The sequence below is a fragment of the Idiotropiscis lumnitzeri genome, chromosome 4, assembly GCF_059441095.1.
Source record: "Idiotropiscis lumnitzeri isolate Australia: NSW breed Sydney's pygmy pipehorse chromosome 4, RoL_Ilum_1.0, whole genome shotgun sequence".
Taxonomy (NCBI): Eukaryota; Metazoa; Chordata; class Actinopteri; order Syngnathiformes; family Syngnathidae; genus Idiotropiscis; species Idiotropiscis lumnitzeri.
In genome coordinates, this window is record NC_142394.1 from 5,463,437 (window position 1) to 5,491,326 (window position 27,890).

Sequence of the window (27,890 nt, forward strand, 5' to 3'; positions counted from 1 at the left end):
TCCGTGTTTGACATTGAAGCAGAAAGATTTCACAGACTCTCTTTCGCAAACGGAATGATGTGTTCACCAACTGGGAAATACCAGTAACTCAAAGTAACAGAACATATTTGCCACTCATTGGCATCACATATCAATAAAACACATAATTAAGTTTGTTGCAATATCCTACGTTATGCTGCTGCTGCTGCTGCAAAAGTATGTTCCTCCTAATATTATTCACAAGGATTTTTATTGATTGTAGCCTACTTCATGCATTGATTTTGTAACTCAATTAAGTACTATTAAATTATGCATACTAGTAAAAAAAACAAAACGTTTTGGATAAAGGTTAAATAAAAACAAAATGTAAAAATTAATCAGTGTTTATTTTAGTTTTCTTCAGCACAGTGCATTTTCCTAATTTCCTGCCGTACACTGATTTGTGAAATGTGTTATCTAGCAATTTTTTTTTGTCTTTGTGGATAGTTTTGTAGTATTAGTGTTTCATTTTAAAATGCTCTAAACATTGAAACATTTTAAGGCCACAGTATTGTCTTCTGTTTAAACGGCACCATCATTTATAATCATCTCGTAAATTCTGGTGCAAGATGCAAAGTTAAATCAAAGTTGAATTTTCTATCGTCTTTTCAATTTGTACATACCTCAAAGAATTCAAGATGTAAAATTGTGAAGGTTCTATAAGAGCAGCTGATTCAATTAGTCGACTAATCGTGATGACTGTTGATGATTAGTCAACTACCAAAATATTTATTTGTGGCAGCCCTACTGTGGTATTTTTCCCCTAAGCACTGCATAAAGTAAACACACCCCCCTTCCATTCGTTGAAGAGTTTGAAAACATGCAAAAAGAGGACTGAGTCCCATGTAGTGTATAGTCTCCACCTCACTGATAAATAGAGCACAAGGCCATCATGAATGAACACAACAGATGCTGAAGGTCAGCCTGTTCCTAACGCAGTATTTATACACTACTCACTGCGAGCTGCAACAATGTAAGCATGCGCTACCCCATTTACAAAAGAAAGCCTTTATTTCTGGACGCTGCTTTTCCACCAGCTCACATCCATCCCCCTCTCACCCTTGCGTCTTCTTTCTCTTTGTGGCCTCTTCTTCCCTCTCTCATTTTTCCTCTATGTACAATTTTCTGCCTCATTGCTCCCATAAGTTCTCCTTCTTGTTAACCTAACTCAAAGTCAGTTCATTTGAACCTCCGAGGCTGCCTGGCTGGCTTGATGGACTGTGTAGTCTGACAGTTTGCAGCCAGGCATGCACCACTAACACACATGGCATGCTGTATGGCAAATAATTTGAATTCACTGAACCCCGGCAGAAAGACAGGATTTTTGGCCGAGATGTTAAGTACATTCAGGCTGAGTATAGATATCAAAGTAGCCTGGTAGGGAATATAGAAATTGTCCTAACTCCTGAGTGCCCTTTAGGCCTTGTCTCGCCCTCTGGGGGTGTCTCCGTTAGAACCGCCCCTGAAGGCTTCTCTGCAGCGGTGCCGCTCCTTGCCTCTGGCCTCCAGTAATACCTTGGCTCTTCTCCTGCCTCATTCAGGTATTACATCATGCATTGATTTAATTTTCCATATATATATATATATATATATATATATATATATGCCTAGTTCATTAGATGAGATCATCCCCCACTTTCTTACTTATGCCTGTCCAACAGATGTGGGTCAGTCATCATCATCATCAGTACGTCTGCGGTCTGAAGGCAGTAGCTGCCGGAGGAAGAGGCTGCTACGACCTGGGTCAGAACCACTGCAGGTCAACATTGTAAGTTGAGCACACCCAGCATTAACACTCACTGCTTTGCCGTCTCTGAAGTTTTGAAGAGCCATCAATCGATGGAAAAAGCTCAACAATGAAACCACAAAGGCGTGCTCCCAATTTGTTTTAGATGGTTCACGTTTTTTTTTTTTATGGGAAAAAGATTGAACATTTCCCATTTTGCTGTTTCATCCTCGTGTTTACTGGTACTGAACTACTGGATCAACAACGCATCATCTCCAATTGACGCTTCATTAGGACTCACTTCTAATGTGAGTGGCTGGTAGATTCCATTGTATATTCATCTCATCTTCTTGACACACACGACTTGGTCCATTTGGATTAATTAACAAAATAATAATTATTATCCATCCATCCATTATCTAAGCCACTCTTTCCTCACAAGGGTCGCAGGCATGCTGGATCCTATCCCAGCTGACTTCGGGCAGTAGGCAGAGTACAATCGCAGGACACACGAAGACAAACAACCACTCACGCTCACACCGAGGGACATTTTAGAGCAGGCGTGGGCAAACTTTGGCCCAGGGGCCACTTGCAGCCCATTAAAGGTTTTAATCCGGCCCGCCGAACTTGGAAAAGATGTAAATGAATAAACATTGTCCATGTTTTTTTCTAAATACTGTGGTTTTTCAAAGACATATATATTGTTGTAATGCTTTTGTTCACTTTCATTTAAAATTTAACGTATTTTTTTTTCTCCGATGAGGTGAGGTTACCTTAACACTCCATCCATCTGCTCCTGGTCTGGCCCCTCTGTCAAATTTTAGAACCCATTGTGGCCTGCCAATCAAAAAGTTTGCCCACCCCTGATTTAGAGTGTTCGATGAATCTACAATGCCTATTTTAGGAATGTGGGGAAAAAAACTGAATACCCAAAGGAAACACACACAGGCACGGGGAGAACATGCAAACTCCACACCGGGAGGCCGGAGCCGGAATACAACCTTACATCTTTGCACTCTGAGGCGCACTTTTAATAATATACAATTCTTATTCTTATTCCAATGGTTGTTTGTCCATGTGTGCTCTGCGATTGGCTGGCAACCAGTTCAGGGTGCACCCCACCTACTGCCGAACATGCCTGGGATAGACTCCAGCACCCCTGTGACCCTCGTGAGGAGAAGCGGATCAGATAATGGATGGGATATTATTGTCATCATAAAAAAAAAGCAAACCACACACACCTTCCTTTGATGCAGGTTGCCAGACTTCGAGTCAGATAGTGTTCCCTCATTTTCCGCGTGTGATACGTTCCAAGCAGGACCATACCACACTACACACGCACACTGACCATGGTTTTATTATTGGCTTGAAATGAATATCATCTCATAATGGAGATAGATTCCATCATGCTGTTAAACTGCATGTGTCTTTATTATTTAAATAGAATTACCTTCTGAGGAATAAAAAAAAAAAAAATCAGACAAGAGAATATGCGCTTTGATGTGCAAGTGGCCTTGAGGGAATTCTTGGTTAGTGGATACAAAGTGGTTGAACAGTAGGTGTGTGGATGTATTTTGGTTTGTGGGGTAGGGGACTGGGGTGCAGAGGCAAGGGCAATGGGGAGCAACAATTCTGTGCAGATTATTCATTTCAAGTTGAATCTACTGTCTGATTTTGATTTGAAATTCAAAATTGTGCAATGTGATCTACATTGTCCCCATTCTAAATGTTTTCTATGAATATTTGTTCGTGAATTATCATTGAGATACATATTTTGTGACCTCATTTTCTTTAAAGGAATCTCAAGATTGAATTAAGCATTAGAAGCACTTGATGTTAAATGGTGTTTGCAAACCACCGCATAATGTTGCCATGACACTGGCTGTCCCGCGTTCATCTGATTGCTTCTATCTTTAGCTAGCCTTTTTAAGCAAGGGCTAAAAGAAGACAGTGTGTGGGTGAGCGAGAGAGAAAAGGGGGCGGCAGAGAAAAAAAAGAGAGGGAGAGACATCTTGAGAATTTTCCTTTATTGTGTGCATGTTTGTGTCGTAGCCTGCCCTAGGGTAGGGACATGTGCCACTGGAAAGGTCGTTGAATGGTGAGATGGTGAGATTAATGTCAAGTATCCACAGATGTTACACAGTTTCCACATCTTATTTCAGCATACGTGGATTGAGGCTTTGACGGAAATCTTTTAGGTACGCTACAGTGTGTGTTACTGTTCCTATTAGGAGGACGACTTGCGGCTGGAGGCCGCGGGCAGAAAGAATGCATCCTCACTGCAGTGGATTAACAGCTAATGCTGACGCCTCTCTTCTTCATTTCATTTAAATGGATTTCTCCCCCCCAGTCACTGCCCCCTTTCTTTTCCCTTTCCTCGCCTCTGTTAATTCTTCTTCAGATTGAGGGCACTGTTTGCTGTGGTTTGGTGCTGATGCTGTGATAGCGTCTGTACTGACTAGTGGCGAGTGAGGTAAATGTATTAAGGGCTTCATGCTGATTAAAAGCTAAGTCAGAAATTATACATGATTAAGTGTAAGACCAAGCCGGGTATGTTTGGTCATAATCATATTATGCAACGCTGTCTATTAATTATGAACGCATGAGTCAGCAGGCAGCAGTTAGTTGGGCAAAGAGCAGGCCAGTGATGGAACGCGCTACTTGTGCACGCAACGGTAGACACATGCTGGGGCACCAGTTCTCATACAGTATGTTGACTCTATGCTCTTTCAGTGTTCATTATTTAAACGACTGTGTTTTCAGGACTTGACACCGAGCCCTCAGCCTCAGTCACATATCTACAATATTCTCAAATAGAGAGTAAGACATTTTTTTCCTACTCCAAATGCATACTTTTCCGATGGATAACTCATGCCACTGGCATCGTTGTTTTACGAACAATACAGTGCACCAGGTTGGGGAGTCTTTGCCATACTCTGTGAAAGTGTATCGATGAAGAACCGCAAACATCTACACTCTAAGCCACGTGTGCTCTCGAACCTGTCATTGGTGTTTATTCAGCAACACTGCTCCTGCAAGGTGCAAACTCATATGCACTGTGACTTCCTGCAGCCACCAGCTGTAACAGTTCTGACAAAGTGCTGCTGATAGAATCTAACCAGGTAGTTGTGTCACAGCCTCCCGAGGCTGGTTCTCCTTCTGACTGGGTTCATGCCTGTAAGGGGTGTTCACGTGTGTTATTCTTGGTGCGTGCACAGGATGTGTTTATGTTGTGTATTCGCGTGTGTGTGTGTGTTTGGCAGACTGAGAGGCTCAGGGCCTTTTTCTTATATAATTGTCGAGAGAGTTTCCTTTGCTCCTTGTAAAAGCCATTCCCACATTTATTTAATGTGGCTGCATGTTCCCAGAGACTGTGTGGTAACTCTCTGATCTGACTCACTGGAGTAGCCTGCTTTACTGCGACTCTATTATACTAATTCTCCGTGTCTTTCAAGATCTTGCATGTCCGTGCAGCGCAAATTTGTGTTTGTGATTTGTTGTTGCACGTTGTGTCGTGTACTTCCAGAGGGTTCTTTGTTTGTTTTTGTTTCAGCATCGTCTCTGTAGCGATCATATGTTGATGTCATATTAGGACATTGAGGACATTTAGTAGATGGTGTGACAAACGTGTTATGTAATCTTTCTTTTGGGACCGCTTTAGACCATGCAGTACTACTTCTTATCCAACATCCACTGTATCTCAGTCCTCATTTTGCCTCTTTGATTAGGTAACCCCTATCAAAAATTACACTGATAACCTTCTTCTTCACTGACTTCTTTGGTATTATCACCCCATCCCTCCCCCTATCGCTCCCTGACCAAGTCATTAGGACAATTCATCTGATTCCAACAGTGTGGGAACAGATTGAAGAAGGTCGTTTTCTGTTGCTGCATCTCTGTGCCTCGGAGCACAAGGCAAAGTCCATAAAGGCATGCATGGATGTATTTTGTGTAAAATCATGTGATTAGTTCACCTCAACCTCGCCACTACTTTAGCATGAAGGCTAATGAGAATGCATGAAATGGCAAAGATTCCCACAAACTCATTCCAAAATATTGTATTGAGATAATAGTGCCTAGTATCCCCATTTTTTTCCGTGTAGTGACGTTTACTTTTTTATGACTATTGTCTGACATAATGATAGTCTCATTACATAAAATATGCAGATTTAAGTCATTCTGATTATTGTTGAGGGGGTATTGTCGCACAAGCCTTGCCAATGTTAAGTTGATATGCAATTAACATAAATAATGTTGTCATCAGCTGAAAAGTTGTCATTTTATTGACTGTGCACAAAGCACTTGGTACTTGACATTTAGGATGCTGCCTCAGCCATCTCTGTGGTCACCCTCAGGCCAAAATCCAACACACTGGAACTTTACCCTATTGGCAGAATGCCATGTGATCTTAAAATGGGAAGTAAGCTAATTGTGTATAATTAGCTGTTCATAAAATGCACAAGTGGTTGATAATTTTTTTTATTTAACAAAATTTTAGAGGAAATTAAAATTTGAAGCTTTGTCTTTGTTGCATATAAGATATTAACAATTAGTTGAATAGTTTTGATTGTACACTTCTGCAAATGCTGCAATGGGTGATATATATAAAGATCACTTAAAGATGTTGGTGTTACGACTGTTTTTTCCTTGACTGATGCATCAGTTGCTAGCGTCCTTTCAAGTGTTGTACTTCATTATGTAATTTAGTCCTGATGTTTTACAGTATTTAAGATCGAGTTAATCAGTGACACGTCAGTACGTCAAGCTTTCTTGGAGTGACAATGTCAGCCTTCTTCCATGTCTTTTGAGTCCAGCTCTGCTCTCTTTTTACTTTGAATGTTTGTATCGAAAGTCTTTAATTTTCACCTTCCATGCCATGTCTGCTACTGGGTCCAAATCCCCTTCCTCGCGTGACATTTTGCGTCATCAAAGAGTTTTGGATATTCCTCCCAGCTAGATGTTTTTATCACTCCTAACATCCATGTTGTTCTTCTGCTTGGTTATAGCATACAGAAATATATGATGCAAATGTATTCCATTCTTGCAGTGATCCCATTAAGGCATGGCAGTGTAGGCTAATTTATTATTTAAACCTCCCACACAAGAGATTGTTTAAGTAAGGTCTATAATTGTGACAAACTCTTGTGTAACAAACAAGGTGATTGGGTCTATCAGAGGTGGTCAGTTAATGCTGTTACTAGCAGTGTTGGGGGTAACGCGTTACAGTTTTGAGAGTAACTCGTTATATTACTTGGTTACTGCTAAAATGTAATATAATATTATTACAGTTGCCGCGTATGATAATGCATTACATATTTCATCACCTTGACAGGACTTTAATCAAATACTTTGAAAGGAGGTGCAGCGTATCTCCTCACTAACAGTAAGTGAAGCAATCGTCACAATCAGAGTTCCATGACTCCCTGTGTACATATCGCAGCAAAGTTGAACGAGTTGACCGTTCAAACTCTCTTTCAAACATTTTGTTTGTATAAGATGCTTAAGGTGCATTAGGTAAGACAAGACATCTTTATTTATATTTTTAACATATTTGAATCACGAGACAACTTAACGTGCTTCACGCAAGCAAAGTTTCCAAGTCAAACTGCTAAAACGTACTTATTAGACAAAAATACGAGGTAATCATTCTTTGCGGAGTTCAAGTGCGCATGATTTGAAGTTTGGCAGATTTCTGCTTCACTCTCCCTTCAATGGATTGTGCACATGTGGTGACCCTATTCTATAATAATGAGACAAATATAGTTGGCTGTAAGGTGTTCTACTTGTAGTTGTGTCCTGTAGGCCCATGTGAAAGATGTGGTAGATTTTCCTGGCAGCTGACACTTCCTGTGTACATTATTTTGTTATACTTTCTGTCTCTGACCTCTCAGGCTCCCTGCTTACCCCAATGCGGCATCAGAGAAAGCGCTCCATCACACACACGTACCGTATTATGCAACCACTTCACTCCTAGTATTTCTTCTTCAACCTGGCTCTCAAGTTCTGAGTTGAGAGCTAAAGCTCATTCACTGACATCCCGTCTTTCGCCACCCTCGCATCAATTAGTTTTTAACTTCACAATATTTACTTTTCACCTTCATTCCTTCGAGATTGTCAAAGCCGCGGTTTGTGCCCCACGTTCACAAAGCAGGTCACACAAACCAGCGGCGTACTGATTAAAAAAAAAAAAAAAATAACAAAGTGTTGCGCTGTTGTCCGTAGTCCCGGAAGTAATTTATTTTGCCGCTGTTTGAATGCTAGGCGCCAAGCTATCTTGCGCCGCAGCAGTACAGACTTTACTTGTACTGTATGCAAGTCTGTGCACAGAAGCAACTAGCTGCATGATGATCAATCAACGACCCCACTAACAAGCAACGTTTTAAACGAGGAGGCGAATGAGGGGTCGCTGAGCGTGCTAATTGCTAAAATGGAATTCAGATTCGACCCAAATTAGTGCTTAGGTGTATAGTCGAATTTTAACAGAAGTCTAGCTAGAACCGGGCTAGGGCGGAGAGCCAGCAGCTATGAACAAAAATGTTGTTTTCCTATCAATACGTATCTAGACATAAAATAAGATGATGGCAAAAAAAAAAAGAAAATTGCAAATAAAATCGAAAAAATTATTTTTTTCCTAAAATCGTTCAGCCCTAGTACAGTAGCTGCTTCTTTGGGTCTAGGGTTGTTACATGTATGTTGATGTGAGGATGATAGCACAGTTTAATTTCAATTTAGTTTTTATTATTTTCCTAAAGTCCCTTTTTACAAACAGTTTTGGGTTACGCACAAAATATTTGTTGAAAAATTGTTTATATTTAATGACTATTTCCGATATATGAACGGTCTTGGCATGGACAAGCAGCTTCCTCTTGAGCTGCTTCACCATCATTGGCAATGTGCACAACATATTGCTGCATACTGTTTTAGTCAAGTGTGTGAGAAGGCTGTTTATTATCAACGATAACAAAAAATGGCTTCAGATGTACTAAACATGGGGGTTGTACCTATACTGCTCTGAAGTAGACATTTTACAAAATTCTAACAGACATTGCATGCAAAACGGGAGCCAGAAACCAGAAAACACAGCCAGGATTCCAATGTTTAAGGCCCCAGGTGGCTGCCAGTGCTCTGATGAGTTGTGACACTAGTAAACACACTCATAACTGGCACAATGCAAGTGCAGTAGTGCAATGCTTGCCTGCAACAAATCAAAGCCAAAACAGGTCATGCAATTTTACTCCTTTTCCCTCATAAATGCCTATTTCTGAGGGTTCTGTATAAACAAACACATATGCGACATATGCATATTTGAAATTATTGTTGAAACATAAGATACTACTGTTCTTGGACTTTTTCCCCACTGTGAAATTGTTTTGAAGCTCTAAATTGGAAATGCTGTTGAGATTAAATGTATGATTTGAATTGACTGTCCAAAGAGGGGAAAAGCACAAATGAACCCCCACAAATTGATTAAATGCTGTCCCTTTTTAGACTTACGTACTTTCATACGTTTACATTCAATGACTAACTTCTGGAAATTGGTGAAAGACCTGGGTTCAAGAAAAAGCATATTTTTGTCATTCTGAGGCAATAAAGGCCCGGGGAGAAGGCAGGAAATCAGTGTGGTTGCCGTGGGGATAGGAGGGAAACAAAAGAACAGGAGCAGACTGGAGTGGAAATGGGTGTGGTGGCCATTGCCTCAAAAAGCCAAATGCCCTCCGGCCACAAACAGATTTGATCACACAGAAATTCTTATTCAGAGAGGAACATTTTTAAAATGTTTGTGGTCTCACACAGACCGACTCAATCTCTTCGCCCATTTTGTGCCACCACTTAAAATACTAAAAAAAAAAAAAAAAAAGACAACGCAAGATAAGTAAGGCATTTTTTTTCTTCTTGTTTTTGGCCACTTCATTTTATTGGGGCAGCTGTGAACCGATTTTTAACCTGTACTGCTATCCACTTATATATTGCAGTCTAAGAATGTTCAAATAAAAAAAAATGGAGCAAACAATATATAACTAGCTGACATTGCTATCTTGCCAGAGGTCTGCACTTTATGTATGCTCTTGTTGAAATGGCAGTTCCACTACCTCTTAGTGAGGCGTGTGGCATTATTTTGGCCACCCACTTAAATGACTAAGTATGGTTAGATTCCTAATAGAGGGCTAGAGACCTTTCTCCATGAGATGAAAGTTGTTAAGTGCACCTGTCCTTATATTGCACCCAGAGTAGGTAATATAGGTGATGATGGATCATACCAATCTAATTTATGAGTATACAGTATATTTATCCATGTTTCTCTGAGAAATACAATGTAAGCTGGTGCTTCTCAGCACCAATATTATGACACCTGTGAATCTGTTGGTGAACATTGAGCGGCATAATTGTATCTATGTGACATTCAGTGTAAGGATGTTGAGCACAGTTAAGATGTGTCGTGTCCAGTTTGATGTCAACTGATTTGCCTCTTTTTTCCCTCCTTCTTCTTTTCCCCAGATCACATTCACATTGTTTTTAGACAGTGCTGACCTTTTGTGCTCCTGTGTTATGCCTTAATGAATGACTTTTGTATATACTTGTGTTGTGTGATGAGATACACAGTACTTGGAAAGGGGTGTCAAGGTCATTTTAACAAGAGTAGACAGTGAATGGGATCAGCTTACCAAACAAAAGTCCATTTATTTGGTATTATTCATTTTTGTTCCTTGTTGCAGATGTATCGATGCATATCATTTTACACTAAAAGAATTTTTTTACATTATGCGTTAATTGATGTTGAAAGACCTGACAGTTGAACAATGACTGCAGCTGAAATAGGTGAGACCAATGAATGTAGACAGATCATGTACAGGCAAGTCTTGTTTGCTGCAAGGGCTGTTTTCATGAAACTCTATTCTTTTTTACTGACAAATGTGTGGATATAAAGTACTATCCTTTCAGCAATTCAATGTAGCCTACAGCCCAGCATCAAGAGCCACTGCTTAGAAAATAGTTAAGCAATACTCTTTTGAGAGTTGTCCTATCAACCAATGTATATTAAATAAATGATAAACCGGTCTATCGAGTCTTAAGTAGAATGAAAATGTGTCTAAACAAGATGAGGGCTAGGTCAGTAAAAGAGAAGAACGTGTCGAGTCGGGTTTCAATGCCTGTTGTTGGTGTAAAATAAGTTTAGCATTTTATCAGATGTCATACTGTGAGCAATTGTACTGTTTTAACAAAGTAGCTCTCTTCTATATATGCATGAGTGAATTAGCATTGGTGTCTGTGCAGATTTAGACTTTCAGATGTGACCTTTGTTGTCTAAATGTCAGGGACATTGGAGAGTGAGCCCACAGTGGAAGGGCACACTTATGTAATATGCTCCCTCTGCCTTTCACACACATACATATGCAAGCACAGAGCGGGATCTTGTTTGAGATGGGTTGTCATATCTTAGCTGTGATGCTTCGTACAGCTCTTTTCAATTCACTGAAAGCCTCACTTTCATGAGCCTTTGCTTTTATCTGAATGTATGTGCAGAAAGTGCCCTGGAAATTATTTATGGCTTTAAAAATACTGGCGCACTCCTTTTGGTGTTATTCTTTCAAAAATATTCTTAGATCTTTGATCCAAAGCCAAAGCGCTTTGTGAAGATGTGTTGGGTGGTTGATTTGATAACTGGTTTGGGAATGTGGCGACTGAACTGAACCAAACGCAGCCTAGGAAATTATTTATAATCACAGTGCGCACCCATCATTATCTTCACAACAATGAAAACAGAAATATTAGGACAATACCTAATAATCATGCTCATAATCAAAATATCCGCTACTATCGCTATTGATTTGGAGAAGTTACAGTGGATTGTAAACTTCTTTAAAGACTCACCTGATATGAAAATGCATGAGTATGTATGTATAATGTTACTTGATTAACCAGGACTTCAAATCTTCTCCCCATGTCTATACACTTACATCCCTCAACATATACAGTGCAAGGAAACACTCCTATCGTCTGTCCATAATACAGAGGGAAGTCTGTCCATGGTACAGAGAAGAGGGAAATAAATAAAAATGCTGCAATGATAAAACTGTAATGATAAAAAAAAATATGGCACTGGTCAATATAAATACACCATTGACTAAAAGTGCAGTAGTAGGGTGTGTTGGACATGACATGTTGGGTAGCACTTTGAAATTTGTCTTTTAATGCGCTTTACAAAGGTGAGTAGAGTAGCCCAAAACTGTATTCAATTAATAACACTGTTGTATTCATGATCCGTTCAGCCATCCATCCATTTTCTACCACTTATCCAGGGTCGGGTTCCCTAAGCAGCAGCTTTAGCACCAGACTTCCCTCTCCCCAGCTACTTCATCCAAATCCTCCGGTGGGATCCCAAGGCATTCCCTGGCCAGTTGGGAGACATAGTCTCTCCAGCGTGTTGTGGTACATCCCTGGGCCTCCAGCCACTGGCACATACGCAGAACACCTCATCCTAACCAGATGCCCGAGCCACCTCATCTGGTTCCTCTCAAAAGATGATCTCCTGACGGCTCGATTCGGAGTAACACCCTGATGACTGAGCTTCCCACCTTATCTCCAGAGGACAGCCCGGACGCCATATGATGGAAATTCATTTCGGCCACTTGTATCCAGGATCTCATTCTTTCGGTCACGACCCACAGCTTGTGACCATCGGTAAGGTCAGGACTGGTACATTGAGAACTTCGACTTTCTTCTTCACCATGACAGACCGATACAGAATCCCAGTCACAATAGATGCTCTGCCAAGCCGCCTGTCAGTCTCCTGATCGAAGCCGCCTTCACTTGTGAACACAACCCCAGAATACTTGAACTTCACTTGGGCAGATCTCATCCTCGATCTGGAGGGGGCACTCCACCCTTTTCGGACTCAGATTTGGAGGTGATGATTTTCATCTCAACTGCTTTACTCGAGGTTGCGAACCGAGTTGGTGATCACATCTTGAACAAGCCAACCGTACCAGCTTATATGCAAAAAGCAGAGATGCCATACTGAGGCAATACTGACCCCCTCAATGCCTCTCCCATGCACCTTCAATGACCCTGCTGAGGGTATAGAACTGGTCTACTGTTCCACGGCCAGGACCTCCTCCTGAATATAAGATTTGACTTCCTGACGGACCCTCATCTCTAGCACCCCAGAATAGCCCTTACCAGGGAGGGCGAGGATTATGATCTCGCTGTCGTAAAAAAAAAAAAAGGGGGACCATCACCCTGGTCTGCCAATCCAGTGGCCCCGATGTCCACGCGTTGTAGAGGTGTGTGAACCAGGACACCCCCACAGCATCCAGATCCATTAGAAACTCTGGGTGGATCTAATCCACCCCCGGGCTGCCACAAAGGAAATTTTTGACTACCTCTGTGTGAAAAGTACACCTCAAAGTCATCAGATTCTGCTACCTCAAAAAAGACACGTCAGTGGAATTGAGGTCTTCAAAGTATCTAGTTGGTCTCCCCACCGACTCACAATGCCTAAAGTCAAGGTCAGCTGCATTATACACATTGTTAATGGTACACAGCTTTCTCCTCTGGCGCTGGATGGAGGGCAAGAATTTTCTTGAAGCCGTCGGGAATTGCTGCATTCCGCATGGCCAGCCAGCTGTCAGATGCCTCCGGAGTTCCACTGGCCACAAAGGCCCAATAGGAGGCCTCCTTCAGCTTGATGGCATCTCTCTCTGCTGGGCGAGGATTACTGCCACTACAGGTACCGACCACCTTACCGCCGCAGCTCCGGTTGGAACATTGTCCAATCTGACTCAATGTGCACCGCCTCTGCCGATAACAGTTCTGACTGAGGTGGGAATGGCACTCTTTCTGACTGGATATGCTGCCAGTCATTCCCAGAAAACTTCCTCCTCCACCACCGGAGCCAACATATCACCAGGTGGTGATCAGTTGACATCTCCGCGCCTCTCTTCACCTGAGTGTCCGAAACATGCGGCCGCAAATCAGCTGACATGACTACAAAGTTGATCATCTTACCAGCTAAGGTCTCCCTGTGCCAATTTGCACATTTGGACCTTATGCTCAAAGGCATTCCTTCTATGGCTCACTGTCATTGGCCACAGGAGCATTTAAGTCCCCCAGCAGAACTCATCCCCAAGGGGAGTGCTCTTCAGCACTTGCTCCAAAGACTCCAACAGGATTGCCATCTCATTTAGTTACTTTTAACAACAAATAATCTGTAAAGTTACTATTTGGATAGTTATCAGTAAAGTAACAAAATTACATTTTCAAGATAACTGTGGCAACACAATTGAAGAGCTACCAAAGAAGACCATGTACGATATTTAGGCTTCTTTCATATTTACATATATCGTACCATATGTTTTATTAAATAATTGGAATCTATATAGGTTTTGTCTAAAGACACCCACAATAACGAAAACAATACTTTAGCAAGTTCGGGTTCAAACCATCATGGCATCAACCCGTTGCACACACAGGAAATACCACCAATCTGTTTTTCGTTTTGGGTCACGGGACATTCTGCGTAACAACAACAAACTGTCTTCACATGGTTAGTGGCACTGTTTGCAAAATACCTTGCATGTCTGAATGATGTTTTTAGATTTCACTGCTTCCAAATGATTCACATTATTCAGATATTCTTATATGCTGCAATTTAAAGTTTTTTTTGTTTAATTTATTTTTTATGTCCCTTTATCAGGTTTGTTATATAATTTGGGTTGAAAATTGTTGGCAATTTGCTTTTATTGGGTCGCTGTTCACCTCAATTGGTATGGAAAACACCTTTTATCTGATTCATAGTTGCTGGTATGCGGGAAGCTTGTGGCCATCATGTCTGAACTTTGTGTTGGTGGTTGAAACTCAGCGGGCCGTCGGCAGAATTGTGCCACGGTGTACTCTGAAGTGGCCATGACAGCATGAAATCCTGGTCTCCCTGGAGAAAAATGTTTCCTCCTTTTTTTTTCCCTCCTCCATTGCCGCCACCCAGCAAACACTCTGTGGTGGACTGTCCAGGTTCTCCGTTCTACACTTGATTATTATTATTTTTTTAATCCACTTGCATGGTGACACTCCACAGCCGCCCTGACCAGAGAGCACTGTGGCAGATATGTGTGGCTGTGAGAATTTTAAGTGTGTGTAAGCTTACGTGATTGAAGCCATCCTCCATGAAACGGGACCTGTAAAGTATGGTAAAATGAAAAAGGGGAACTAAACCCAAGATTTTGATTTGTTAAATGTGCATATATTCTTTATCAGCAGCTGTTTGATTAAATCTGCAAAGTGATTATTTTAAAAAAAATTATGTTTAAATCACTGTGGGCGTCGCAACAGTGCAAATTCTTAAGCTTGTGATGTGAACTCGTCAGTTCTGGCTTTTTATGCAAATGTATCTACCATACAAAACCATACATTGTAAATATGCCTGTAGATGCATTGCTGTTGTGCGGAATCTTCACATTTTCAAAATTTCTGGTAATTTAAAAACCATATACTGTTTGCCAAACACCACTTTGTTCAATTTGGTATTCTACTTGATATTATACCTTTATAGCGCTCTGTAGCGCAATAAAATCAACACAATACTACCCCAAATCAATCAATGTTCAATCCATAATTCAATGGGCTAAATAAGGCTCTACTTTATTAGATCACCATTGATTGAAATAGCAGGATACATCACTGGCGCTAACTCTCACAGAAATCTGTGCTATACAAAACATACGGTACATACATGTCAGAAATGCCTCATTGTTTGGAGCCTTGTACAAGGCAGCCGATATTTTGAGATTAACATTCAAATGTTATCACTGCACTAATATTGTATTAATATGTTTATTATTTAGAGAAATTATTTGTGCTCATAAGTGATATTGTATATAACAATTTAAAAAAAGTCCTATGGGAAGCTTTAAATATGGGATTTGCAAGGGGCGAATATTTCTCCATGTGATTTGCAAACCACAAATCTTTTATGCCAGTTATTTCACTTGTTCTGATTATTTTGGCTATTGACACGAAACAAGTGTGATTGGGCTGTCGGCGTGTGTTAGCATCTGATTGTAGCGCAAAAAATGATCTCACATAGAATTACGGCTTCGAATGATTGTTTTTGTCTCCCCCCTGAGAAAAGTAACTATATCTAGCGGATCGATTGGCCTTACTCGCTGCAGACACAAGGGTAGAAAATGCTGACATCATGTCAAATTACAAGGTGTTCAACACTTTAAACAAGATGTATCCTTTGTCGTGAAATCCTCCCGTAAGGTGTGAATGCCAAATGTTCCATCGCAGTGCACGGCACGTACGATGGTATTGTTGGAAGGGACGATGGTTGTGATTTCAGCCTTGGTGGTCAATGAAGTCAGCGAGGGGCTGGCCGTGCCCCTCCCCGCCTGGTGTGATGTCTGATGCCGGTAGTCTAGCAGTGGAGGCTGATGAGTATTAATTCAGGACCGCCTCTCCAACGCTGAGCCCTTCTCTGCCTGGTCCCCGCTCACCGCAAGGCAGCTCTGCAGCTGCGAACAGCCTGCTCACCGCCTCTCCCCCGCCTGCTTTCATCTGCAGCCCGGAGAGTCGCTCGTTAGTCGGCGAGAGCAAAACACCGTCAGGTGTTGACCAGCAGGGAGAAATCGCGGTGCAGACTGATGACGATGATGATGGTGAGGATGATGCATCCCTTCCTGTGCCATTATGAATTACAAGGCGCAGTGTGAGGAGGCGTATCGGCATCTTTTTTCCACGTTTTACCCAACCGTAAAGGTGGATTACTTGCTTGCCTGGGGTCTTCACGGCTGAATACCGCCCGACTGAGAACGCCTCTCACGGCCCGCAGTGCTGCGCCATGGCCTTGGATGTCCAGACTTGCGCGGTGTTTACGGTGATCGCGTTGCTGGTGCTTGTGAACGTGCTGTTGATGTTCATCCTCGGTACTCGTTAATGGATCTGCGGTCGGGGCCCGCTTCGCAGCGCACCTCACTGTCACACAGGAGAGGAGAGACAGGCGGTGCGCGGTGGTTGAGAGCGGGGACACCCGGCGCTCCATCACGGCTTCGCGTTGAAATGAATGACGTTGGTACAACATAATGTATTTGTGTTATCCCCCAACTCCCCTCCCCCCCGATCCTTCGTTGTGTATTGTGTCCTCTCACCGTTCGTTTGTGATAGATTATGTTGTTTGGTGGTGGTGCGGACACATTAGACCTGTGATGCTGTAACCTTTTTCTGTGGTCACTCGCGTTATCCCCGCATTTAAACATGTCCCTTTCGTCGACCTCCTCTCTTTTCTCTCCTCCATGTTGTATTCCATGGCTTATGAGCATGAGAGTCATTTAATTCTCTCACTATGTTTTTAGATTGGGTGATCTTTTTTAACCTCATCGTGCTGCTGCATGATTTTTATTGTTTATTATTCTCTACATGGCAGCAAAAAATGTGATCTCCCTACTGAGGACAACGTGATATTCCTAGCAAATAAGCCTGCAAGTGAGATGTGTGCTGCAGACGCTGCAGGATCACGGTACATGAACAGTAATCAGTCGTGGACATGGCTAGGCCTAATAAAGGAGGGCTCCACATTAGGTTTCCCCCATTTTCTTTTAGATGCAGTTAAACTCTGCTCCCATTTTCAGTCCTGGAATATTCACACTTCAACAATGCATGTGGTTCTGACGCCCCCCCGATTTAATCCGCCAAGTGAAAAGACATGTTGGAGTGAAAATGCCTGTTTCATTTCTTCCGCATGCAGTAGCATGAGCCAATAAAGGATGGGAGGCAGGTGTCATAAATGTTTAATGAATTTTATAAATAGATATGCTAAAAGCCCATCTCAGTGTTGTTCATGACATTCCTATTATTAGTGACGGTGGGCAGGCTAGTTTGCTTTGTCTTTTTTTTTTTAGATAGAAGTGCTCTCTCACACTGTAGGCTAAGTAATACATGTTTGTTTAGTGAAGGTGGAAAGGTTTCACTGCATGTGTAGACAAATACTTGGCATCCATTCGTATTACAATGGAAGGTAACTCTTGCACTTGTCATGACATGCGGGCCGAAGATATCCTCACTGTAGAACAAATCATGAGCTTACTTCCATGCAGTGGCCACACATAATCGTAAGAAGAGCATCACGATTTATACTGTAGTGGCTCTGGCACAATCTTAAAGTGAGCACCACAGCACGTGTTCTCACGTTAGCAAGTCCATGTCTGCAGTGGTTTGTTTTTGTGCATGTATTACAACTTATTTGTATCGACTCTGTAGTCTTTTATTGAATCGGAAGGCATTCACACATTTGTAATCCCTCCAGGGCAGGTGCCTTCTTACAGCGTTCTGTTAAATGTGCAAAGTGTGAATGTGTGTATCGCGCGCGTGAGTGACAAAACCATGTGTGTGAGAGAGGTGCTGCTATTTCTCACTGATTTTAGGAAGAGCTATTTCTGATTGGCTCCCAGACTCGGGGTATATGTGTATTACATAACAAGGTTGGCAGGCGCAGGGAGGACGGACCACGAGACTCACTCTGTGCATCAGAAAGAGAAACCTCTTTCTCGAATATAGCACCCTGGAAATCGACAGTTTTGGGCTCCTCTCTGGTGAACAACCGTAAATTTGAGTTCTATTGGAAGGGATCATCAGTCATGATCATATGAGCCGGACTTCTCCATGCATACTCTCTCCTTACAGTTACATGCTACGAACATGGTAAGGCTTGTCGAGACATATGTATTTGCTTAGGAATGCATTTCAGTGCAACTATGCTACAACTACAAATAGAGGAAGAATGCAGTGGGCTTGCCAGTGCAGCAAATGCTGATGCTTTGTGATGCAAACATAGACAGACTCTAGCCATTGTATTTCTTAGTGTTAATTTAAGTGGCCACATGAGTCCACGTTGAGTGACTTTCCTCTCCATTGATTTGCTTTGCCCTAAATACATATCTTGCATTTTGAGTTGGCTTCTGATTAATGATGGTGCAACTGGACGTACTGTATAGGTCATGACAGCTGTCAGATCAGCGAGGTCATGAGCATTTGGAAGAACTTTCTGATATTGTTTGACCAAACTACTGTCTGTCTGAGTTTTGCTAAGGCTGTGGCGATTGTTGAGATTGATTATATAATGCTTTTAATTTATTCAGACATGAACGCACTATATTGAAGAGTGCTGATCTCATTAAGGCGATGGGAAAAGGGAAAGGAGAGAAGTGAATAAGAAGGACTATCGCTATAGTGACTTTGATCACTATCTCCCCCTTGTTCCTGATGTCTGCTGCCCATATTACAGTAGATTGATAGAAACTGCACTGTGGTGAATTGGGCAGAATATGGTGTCGTGCAGTGATGTGAACCTGATAAGTTTTAATGAGGGAGCATCAAGGCTGACCTCTGTTCTGTATGTGCTGGCCCAGTCAGGTCGATCATGCCATGATGTATTTCTGCATTGTAATCATTTCAGTCTGAATGATATAAATCCAATTTCTCATCCTGAATGAACAAAGATTTTTAATCTTTTTGAGCAGCCTCCATCCGTGCTGTTTCCATGGCAGCGTGACACATGTTTTTGCAGTAATCCTCCTCTCTTCCTGAAGTGAAGAGCTTTGCGATATAGGCTGGAGCTATTGTTGCAGCAGCTCACAGCCCTGTGTGATTGCCGATGTAATCAACCTACTCAGTGACATCTTTGAGCGCAAATCTGCATGCACAAATGGGTGCGTTTGCATGACATGCAAGGGAGAATTCGGCAGATTCTCCAGATAAGTTGCCTAAGTTTATCGAATATGTGATCAACTTTACTCACTGGACACTTCATTCGAAATCCAATATGTTGCAGGGGTTAATTATGTATCCCGAAAAGGAATTTAAGTTTTTTCATCCATGCTCTGTTGTGTGTGTTCCAGCGACAAACTGGTAATATATCATACATTGTTTATTTCACTGTTTATTGTATGCATAAGTTTTGAGTAAAGTAAACTTCAGTGCACACCCTGAACTGGTTGGCAGCCAATCATGGGCACACACAGACAACCAGCCACAATCACAATCACACCAAGGGACAATTTAGAGTGTTGAACCATCATACCATACGTGTTTTTGGAATGTGGGAGGAAACCCGAGTACTCAGAGAAAAACCACACAGGCACGGGGAGAACATGCAAGCTTCACACAGGAAGGCCCGAGACCGGATTTGAACCGCAAACCTCTGTACTATGAGACCGAGTACTAACCAGTCGTCCATCTCGACATAATAATTATGATCTTACGTTTCATACACGCCAGGGTTTGGCCTCGCCTGTCCTTTGTTATTTTTTATGTTTTTTGTACACATTTCCCACAATAATCATGTCACTTTATTCTCATACTCGATAACTGCTTTGAGTTCTGTATTGGGGTCATCCATTACAAATGTTACTGTAATATATTACATTTAGGCAATAAAGTAATATAATGAGTTACTCATTATGTTTTTATCATAGTATTACAGTTATCGAGTCTCGCAATACATTACATTTTTGGGACCGCAAGACAAAATTAACCACCAAAATTATAGGAGAAAGTGGTGCATTAGTTCATTTGCAATATATACTGTTAACTGAAACAATCACCATTCATTTCTTCTTTGCCTAAAGAAGCATTGCATCAGAGATGTGTACTTAGTTCAAAGAATCTCTCTTGGGAATACTTTATTTATTTTTTTCCACGATAATCAGTATCTCCCGTGGCTGAGAAGTCATTGTCCGTGAGACCAATCAGCTGTCATGGATTCCTGAAATAAAATACAAAACATATTCAAAATACAAGGAGGAACAAACCTAAAAGTGAAAAGCAGCGTTTAGAATCGTGACAAAGTCTTGTGCTTTTCAGATATGATTTGACTGAATATACCATCAATTGCAGTATGACAAGTGGTGATCACTCTGATTGGCTGTAAGCTAGCAAAATGGCGAAAGATCTCCGCAGGCCAATGACGCCTCAAGTAAAAGTCTGATGCTCTTGTTTATGATTTCATTCCCCTCAAACCTTTGTCTCCATGTAATAGAAGAACAATGAACTCAACTTTGAATTGTGTTAAAAGATTAAAAGATGGGGCGGCACGGTGGACGACTGGTTAGCACGATGGCCTTCACAGTGAGAGACAGCATCAAGAGTGTGTTCGATCCCGGCCCCGGCCTTCCTGTGTGGAGTTTGCATGTTCTCCCCGTGCCTGCGTGGGTTTCCTCCGGGTACTCCGGTTTCCTCCCACATTCCAAAAACATGCTTGGCAGGCCGATTGAACACTCTAAATTGCCCCTAGCCCCTAGGTATGAGTGTGAGCGCGGATGGTTGTTCGTCTCTGTGTGCCCTGCAATTGGCTGGCAACCAGTTCAGGGTGTCCCCCGCCTACTGCCCGAAGATAGCTGGGCTAAAATCATTATTAAATCAATTCATCAGCGATTAAAAAAACAACACATACATAACTGATTCCACTACACAGACGTTGATATTGTCCAAAACCTTATTACTTTCAAAAGCAATTAACTAGTTATATAGAATTGTTACAGCTCTATCTGCTATGTGCTATAAAAAATTGTATTGTATTGTATATGAAATTTTGGAAGTAACTTGCCCAACACTGCTGCTTAGTGCTTCGTTATGTGTTGATAAGAGACGCAAGGAGCAGGGCTATGCTAAACCAAGTAATCTGTAAATGCTTCATCGTGCTCTGAGACAAGTTTAACCTGAGAACTACAATTTAATGGAAGATGCTTTGCTCCAGTGACGTTGTAGTTAGATGTACTGTGACGGGGGCTTAAACTTGTTCAGTGGTAGTTAACTTAAAAAATCCCAATCCGTGAGCCGCACTTAGTGTTTAAGCATCATTTGCCAAGCATTCCTCGGTGTAGTCTACAAAAACATACAATGTGTTCTAAATAGCGATAGTAGGATATATTACATAAGTTGATGAGAAAATAAAATAAATAATTTAGTACTAGTATGCGCAGGCTGGCTCGTCGTCACATGTACAGATTCCTGTGTTGTCATCTCCAAGCTTACCCTAGATCCACTTTGCAGTCATTACATAAAACTTTATTTTGGGGCTTTTTTTAGTTTTAACGGACCCCTAACCTTATGTGCATTCCTTCATAGGAACGATGAAGGCTATTGACTGAGTGTGTGCGTCTACAAGATAAGTCAGCGCGCCAAACACGGACAGTGGCCAAACATGGCCCAGGGTTAGGAAATTATTAATTACAGTTTCTGGCAGAAATTTTTTAGGTTAGATGATATTTTTAAAATTATTGAAGCTTTTACAATGTGTAACATTGAGCCAACACAAAAGTAGGAGAAGGGGATTGCTCAAGGGAAATATCCTGCTTTGCATGTTTTTACGCAGTGCCCTATTACTATTACCAATTGTATCCAGTTTTCTGTCCTGCCAGTTTTTCAAGCTTGAGCATTTCTCCCTATTTGTTCAAAACCCGACTGGCCCATACAGTATCTGTCATCCTGTATGAAATTTATTTATTTGGTTTGGGCTACTCAATAAAATAATGCAATAATAAATGTAACATATTCACACTCAAGAAATTAAAATGTTCACAATAAAAACAGATTATTTTCTTCTTCTTTTTATTATTATTTCATAGATGGAAGCTGTTATTGAACCACATTTAAAATCCCAAAACTTAGTTTATAGTTTATATAGTTTAGGCTTTGTAAACTCCATACCTAGTCCCAAAGCAGAGCTTGAGTGTCTTGGATAGAACTGCGCTGGAGCATGATCTGGAACTGGATGAGGAGATTCGGCCAAACAATAATATGGAGCTAGCTATACCAAAGATTGAAACATGCACAGCATTAATATGGACGTGATGTTAGTCTGTAGGTGGCAAAGCAGCGTGATGGATGGCATTTTTTTACACTGAATGGATGATTTCACATCTAGGTCCCACTTAACAATGTCACTGTCTCTTGTCCTTTAATGAGGACAACTTTTAGCTGCTCGTAGCCCTGAAAGAATGCCAATCAGCTCACAGGCCATGATCCCCCCCTACTGACTGATGCATGTCTGAACACTGTGTTGTTTCTCCTGTCTTTAGTCTTGCCCTTTTTTGTGTTGGTGCGCTTTGTCATATTGTGCTGTGGTTTTTGTGAGCAACTGTGTAATGCTCTTTGCAGTCCTTAATGCTACCAGTGGGCTTTGAGAGTTTGTTTTTGCATCCATTAGTAATCAGAGTGGTTTCAAGTATAGCAATTGCTGTCACTTTTATTTAGTTTTTTCAACTGAAACACAATTCGGAGAGCAATTCTTCTTCTACAAGCCTAAAAAGAGATTTAAAAAGTATCATAAATTAAGCCCGTATACAATGTCGAATTATATATTTTTTTAAAAGATGAATAATAGAGCAAATAATTGAGGGACACATTGTGGTAAAATATACCCAATCTATATGTGAGTTTATAATGAGTTCAGATTAAATTTATTATATTTAACATGTTATTTCTGCAATGTATTATCATTGATGTCAACACAGTTGGAGGCTGAGCTGTGGATTGAGATATATTCTCTATTCTCACCTATTCTTCAGTTGATAAGTGGAGGGTCAATCGTCAACGCTGAGGCGGTATGGGACCATGTGACCATGGCGGACCGCGAGTTGGCATTTAAGGCCGGTGACGTCATAAAGGTGCTGGATGCCTCCAACAAGGACTGGTGGTGGGGCCAGATTGATGAGGAGGAGGGATGGTTCCCTGCCAGCTTTGTGCGGGTGAGTCTGTTGCAGCCGCAGCTGGCGCACAACTACAGACACAACATACACCCACACACACTCTCACACGCACAACTGGAGGCATATGAACATATGCAAACAAACATTGGTATGCTGACTCTTCACACATATTGTAGACACAATGGTAAACAATCAATTATTTGAATAATACATATTGCCCCACTAAAAATAAATGCTGAGGATGTCCCTTTGTCCTTTTTTTTTCTGTAAAATATGCTCACCATATTGTCATTTTACATTTGCTGTTAAAAAGAAGGAAAAAAAGCATAGACCATCATTGGTTTTGTTGTGTTTTGGAGCTGGTTATGCCGGTGTCACAAGCCACAATTCAAACAGCCGAACCTTTGGTCACGATGCAATCCCCTCTTCCAACTGAACCACAGCCACCCAGCAAGACCTGAATGGTGTTGTTGCGCTGGTAGCTGGTGACATCAGCAAGACTCCAGCTGCTGACCAGCTTCTAGCTGGCCCTGCTGGGCGGCTGTGGCTTACTTCATAGAGCGGGTTACCCAGTGATCGAAGGATTGCCTGTTTGAATCTTGGCCGTTTTGTTTTGCTTGTGCACCAGCCAGACCAGCACGGAAACAGAACAAAAACATGCTGGTCTATACAGTTTTGTTTTGTTTGTTTTTTTAGCTGAGTTGTGATTATGTAATTATTCACATCTAAGCAGAACCAAGCCAACTCTTGTTTAAACTGATGTCCGATGACGCTACTGTGTATTATTTATTTGAGGTCTCATTGAAGGAAGATTTAGCATTCTTGTAGGTGGAGGTTCACAGCCCAGCGCCTCCGCCACCTCCAGACACCCCTCATTGCCATTCCCACCTGTCCACCCTTCCATTGTCACTCCCAAGAGGGCAGGACTGTCAACCAAAAAGTATCTTTCTGTTGTGTCATTCTCTCTCTCCAAGGTGGAACCCCACCCTCCTCAGCCCCAAACAAAACAGGTTTTCTATATCAACCCCATAGCAACTCCACGGTTCCAAAACACCACGTCAAAGGTGCGTTTTTATCCGACCTCATCCAACCATCTAGCCTGTCCAAGCCACCATGCAACGCACCCTCAACATTACCAAACATTAACCTCATCCAATCACCCTTTGACAGGTGTCATAGATACTAGGTGGTAGTGATGAGTCAAAAGTAAAGTTCATGATTTTTTTTTCAAAATTTGTAAACAAAATATTTAAGATATTAGACAGTTTGAATGATTAGCCCTATGAATCTAAAATGTATATAACTATTCATGCCTGTTCCTATTTTTTAAACTTTTTTTCAGGACAGTTCATTTACTGTTGACTCTGACTATTTTTCAGTTGTAAGGCTGCGCTACTGGTTCTCGTCTCGCAGTTCAGTGCTCTCCCACCCGTCACTCTGCTTGTCTGTGGCGCTGCATTTCTCATCTTGTGTTTGGCAATCTACCCGTCAGTTCTTCAGTGTTATATTGGAAAAGTGTGTGTCGTCAGGTGTTGGCTGCTGGGCATTTAAAGTCTCGCTCATTGTGCCTTTTCTATTAGCAGGATTGTATATTATGTGTGTGAAGCTATGGGTATGAATGTTGGGGTTGTGCTTGTGAGTAAATAAGCAAAGATCTACTGTGGGTATAGAGAGTGAACACATCACTGTTAAAATAAATAAATAAAATAATAATAGCTGTGACAAACTGTGTTAACTGGCACAAATTTTCTGAAGTAGTCTTGCGGCCATGTGGCAATATTCTTTACAAAATGGTGCTTGTTTTTAATGCATGCCGCCTGAGGGATTGAAGGTCATGGACATTCAATGTTCAACCTTGACGCTTATGTGAAGAGATTTTACAAATTTAGTGAGATTATGGACCTCAGAAGATGACGTCTCTAAATTGCTTGCAATTGTACAGTGAGAAACATTCTTAAACTGTTGGACTACATGCTGAAGCACTTGTTTGCAAAGGGGTGAACGTCGCTCCATCCTTGCTTGTAGACAACTGTACCGTTTGGGGATGCTCCTTTTATCCCCAATTATGACACTCAGCTGTTTCCAATTAACCTGTTCAACTTTGTGGATTTTTCAAACAGGTGTTTTATTGTTATTTTATTTAAGCAAGCATATTTTATTGAATCTAGGTTAGAAAAGATTTGCAAAGGACCCAGAATCGAACCCTCAACCTCTGCACTGTGAGGCCTGTGTGCTAACCAGTCAACTCCGTCCCACCCCCCAAAAAACATGAATGATTAAAGTTTGTAACCTGTCACCCACATGTATGCAGGGAAATACTATATCAAGGCTTGAAATAAGTGAATTTGTATAGCAATTTGAAAGTCAAAATTTGCATTTTGCACCTAATAATAATAAATAAGAATAATTTAAAAGCAAAACTGTGAACAGGCTTTAATGTGGCATACGTTTTACATAAGTTACCTTTCTCTCCACCGAAGATGCCCAGTATGAAGCCACGTAGGACACAAGGCAAGGTCGAATTAACCTAGCACAAATCAGTGAGCTTAATGTTAATATACCTTGCTAACATAAGTTATTTTATCCTTTTGGACGGATCGGTCTCTGTTAATTATGGCTACTGTCATAATTGTGGCTGTGTGGAAGACAAAACAATCTATTTGATTGTTTACATTAGTCACATCACCGATAAGCTCTTCAATCATCAACAACTAGCAGAAAATCTTACCTATCATTGGTTGTTCAATATTATATTTGAATGTACATGCTTCACACCTCACTCTTAAGAATGCATTTATTATTATAATACCTTTAACAACACTTAGAATGGCTGAGAATTCATTGTTGGTCAGACCAGACACCAGTACAAGCAGGAGCTAAGCTCAGGAAAAAGCAGTGCTTGGAATTATGAAGAAGTACGAGTCATTGTGTCTTTTTGTTTTGATTTCAATGTATGGCCATCGCAATCGCAGTATGCAAAATGCGGATCACTCTGATTGGCTGTGAGCTAGCAAAATCCAAATCAGTCCAATCTATCTAGCGATCCATCTATTGTTTGACCAATTGTCGATTACACTTCACTGCATAAATTCACATCCACCCACAGGTAATAGGAACATATATTGCCAATATGAATTTATCCTATCCTATGTGTATATTACAGTATGCTGTTCATTTTGTTTATAGTATAAAGTCTGGGATTATTTATTTTTCGGACAAAAAATCAGTTCCGCTATTTTTATTTTTAAATACGCATCTTGTTATCGATACAAATATTATTAAAGGCAGTGATTACCCACCATAGTGTCATCACATTTAACATTATACCCCACACTGAAGAGTCAACGATCCTACCCGCTATGGTAGCAAATTTTTGCACTTTCCTTTTAAACTGTCAAAATATAAATAAACCAATAATCCAAGATTTGAAAAGAAAAAAAAGTAACATCAAGAAACACGGTATTTATAACTCTACACCGGCGGTAATATTATAAAGAAACTTATTACTTTCAAACTAGAATTCTGAAATATATTACACTTTGGAAGTAACAACACTGGTCTTATGCTATATTGATGGACGTGGGACTTTGGTGTATCTTTGAAGGCACTGAATGGGTTGTGATGCAAGGTCATCACATTTAGTGACTTACAAAGAACAGAAAGACAACAATGAAGTTGCTGTGATGAGATGGCCTGTTAACAATTGATTAATTGGAGTGGTGTGGGACTTTTTGAGCTGTCAATGTCAATGCCTCTGATTCCAAACTTATATAATACACTTTTGATGCTTTGATTGCGACGCTATATTTGCTCCATCGTACCAGAAAGGAAAGCAGCACGGGTATTGATTAGATGATTTACACAATGACCCTCGCAAGGAGCACACAGTTGCTCGTTTACAAGTGACGTCAAAATCTATAAGTGACTGCCAAAATTCATTTGTGGTAAGATGGAGCTATAATGTTTTATTTTGAGGGTCCGATCAATGGCGTTTTTGGATGGGCGAATTAAGACATTACAACTGATCACAAAATGTGCATGAAATGCAAAATATTGGCCAATCCCAATATTGTCTATGAGACCAATGTAAAGTCTATTTCAGTGCTTCTCAACAATTTTCGATTGTTGACGTTTACTCTGTTAGGAAGAAGTTAAGTTAACTGCACAACAATTGTTCATTCTTTATTTTGAAGTTGTTCCTGGCAGTGTGTTGCGGTGTAATGCTGACTTGACTCAACTTCCAGACTGTTTGGGGCGTTTATTAATACTGCCATCACAAAGTGTTATTACCGATGTCAACGACACATTGTCCTGAAATAATGTTCAATTGTTAATTAAGGGTGCTTAAAAAAAAAGAAAAGGTAATTACGCTGACACCGTATTGTATGCCGCATGTTGCCAGTGTTTAGCGCTGGCCACGCTAGCGGCTAGAGCGCTAAAACGCCTTA

General features: G+C 41.1%; 1 protein-coding gene across 4 annotated transcripts in view; it reads left to right on the forward strand.

The window, feature by feature from the left end:
- The window catches only part of LOC148337905 (uncharacterized), a 52,335-nt gene that overhangs the window by 5,232 nt on the left and 19,213 nt on the right, over positions 1-27,890 (forward strand). For 3 of the 4 annotated variants that reach the window (XM_088292497.1, XM_088292495.1, XM_088292498.1), the window contains 4 exons: positions 1,439-1,559; positions 1,680-1,786; positions 23,302-23,481; positions 24,417-24,506. In XM_088292497.1, coding sequence (XP_088148623.1) covers positions 1,439-1,559; positions 1,680-1,786; positions 23,302-23,481; positions 24,417-24,506 — 498 coding nt within the window. The remainder of the gene's footprint in view (positions 1-1,438; positions 1,560-1,679; positions 1,787-23,301; positions 23,482-24,416; positions 24,507-27,890) is intronic. The other variant, XM_088292496.1, reaches the window with a different exon arrangement.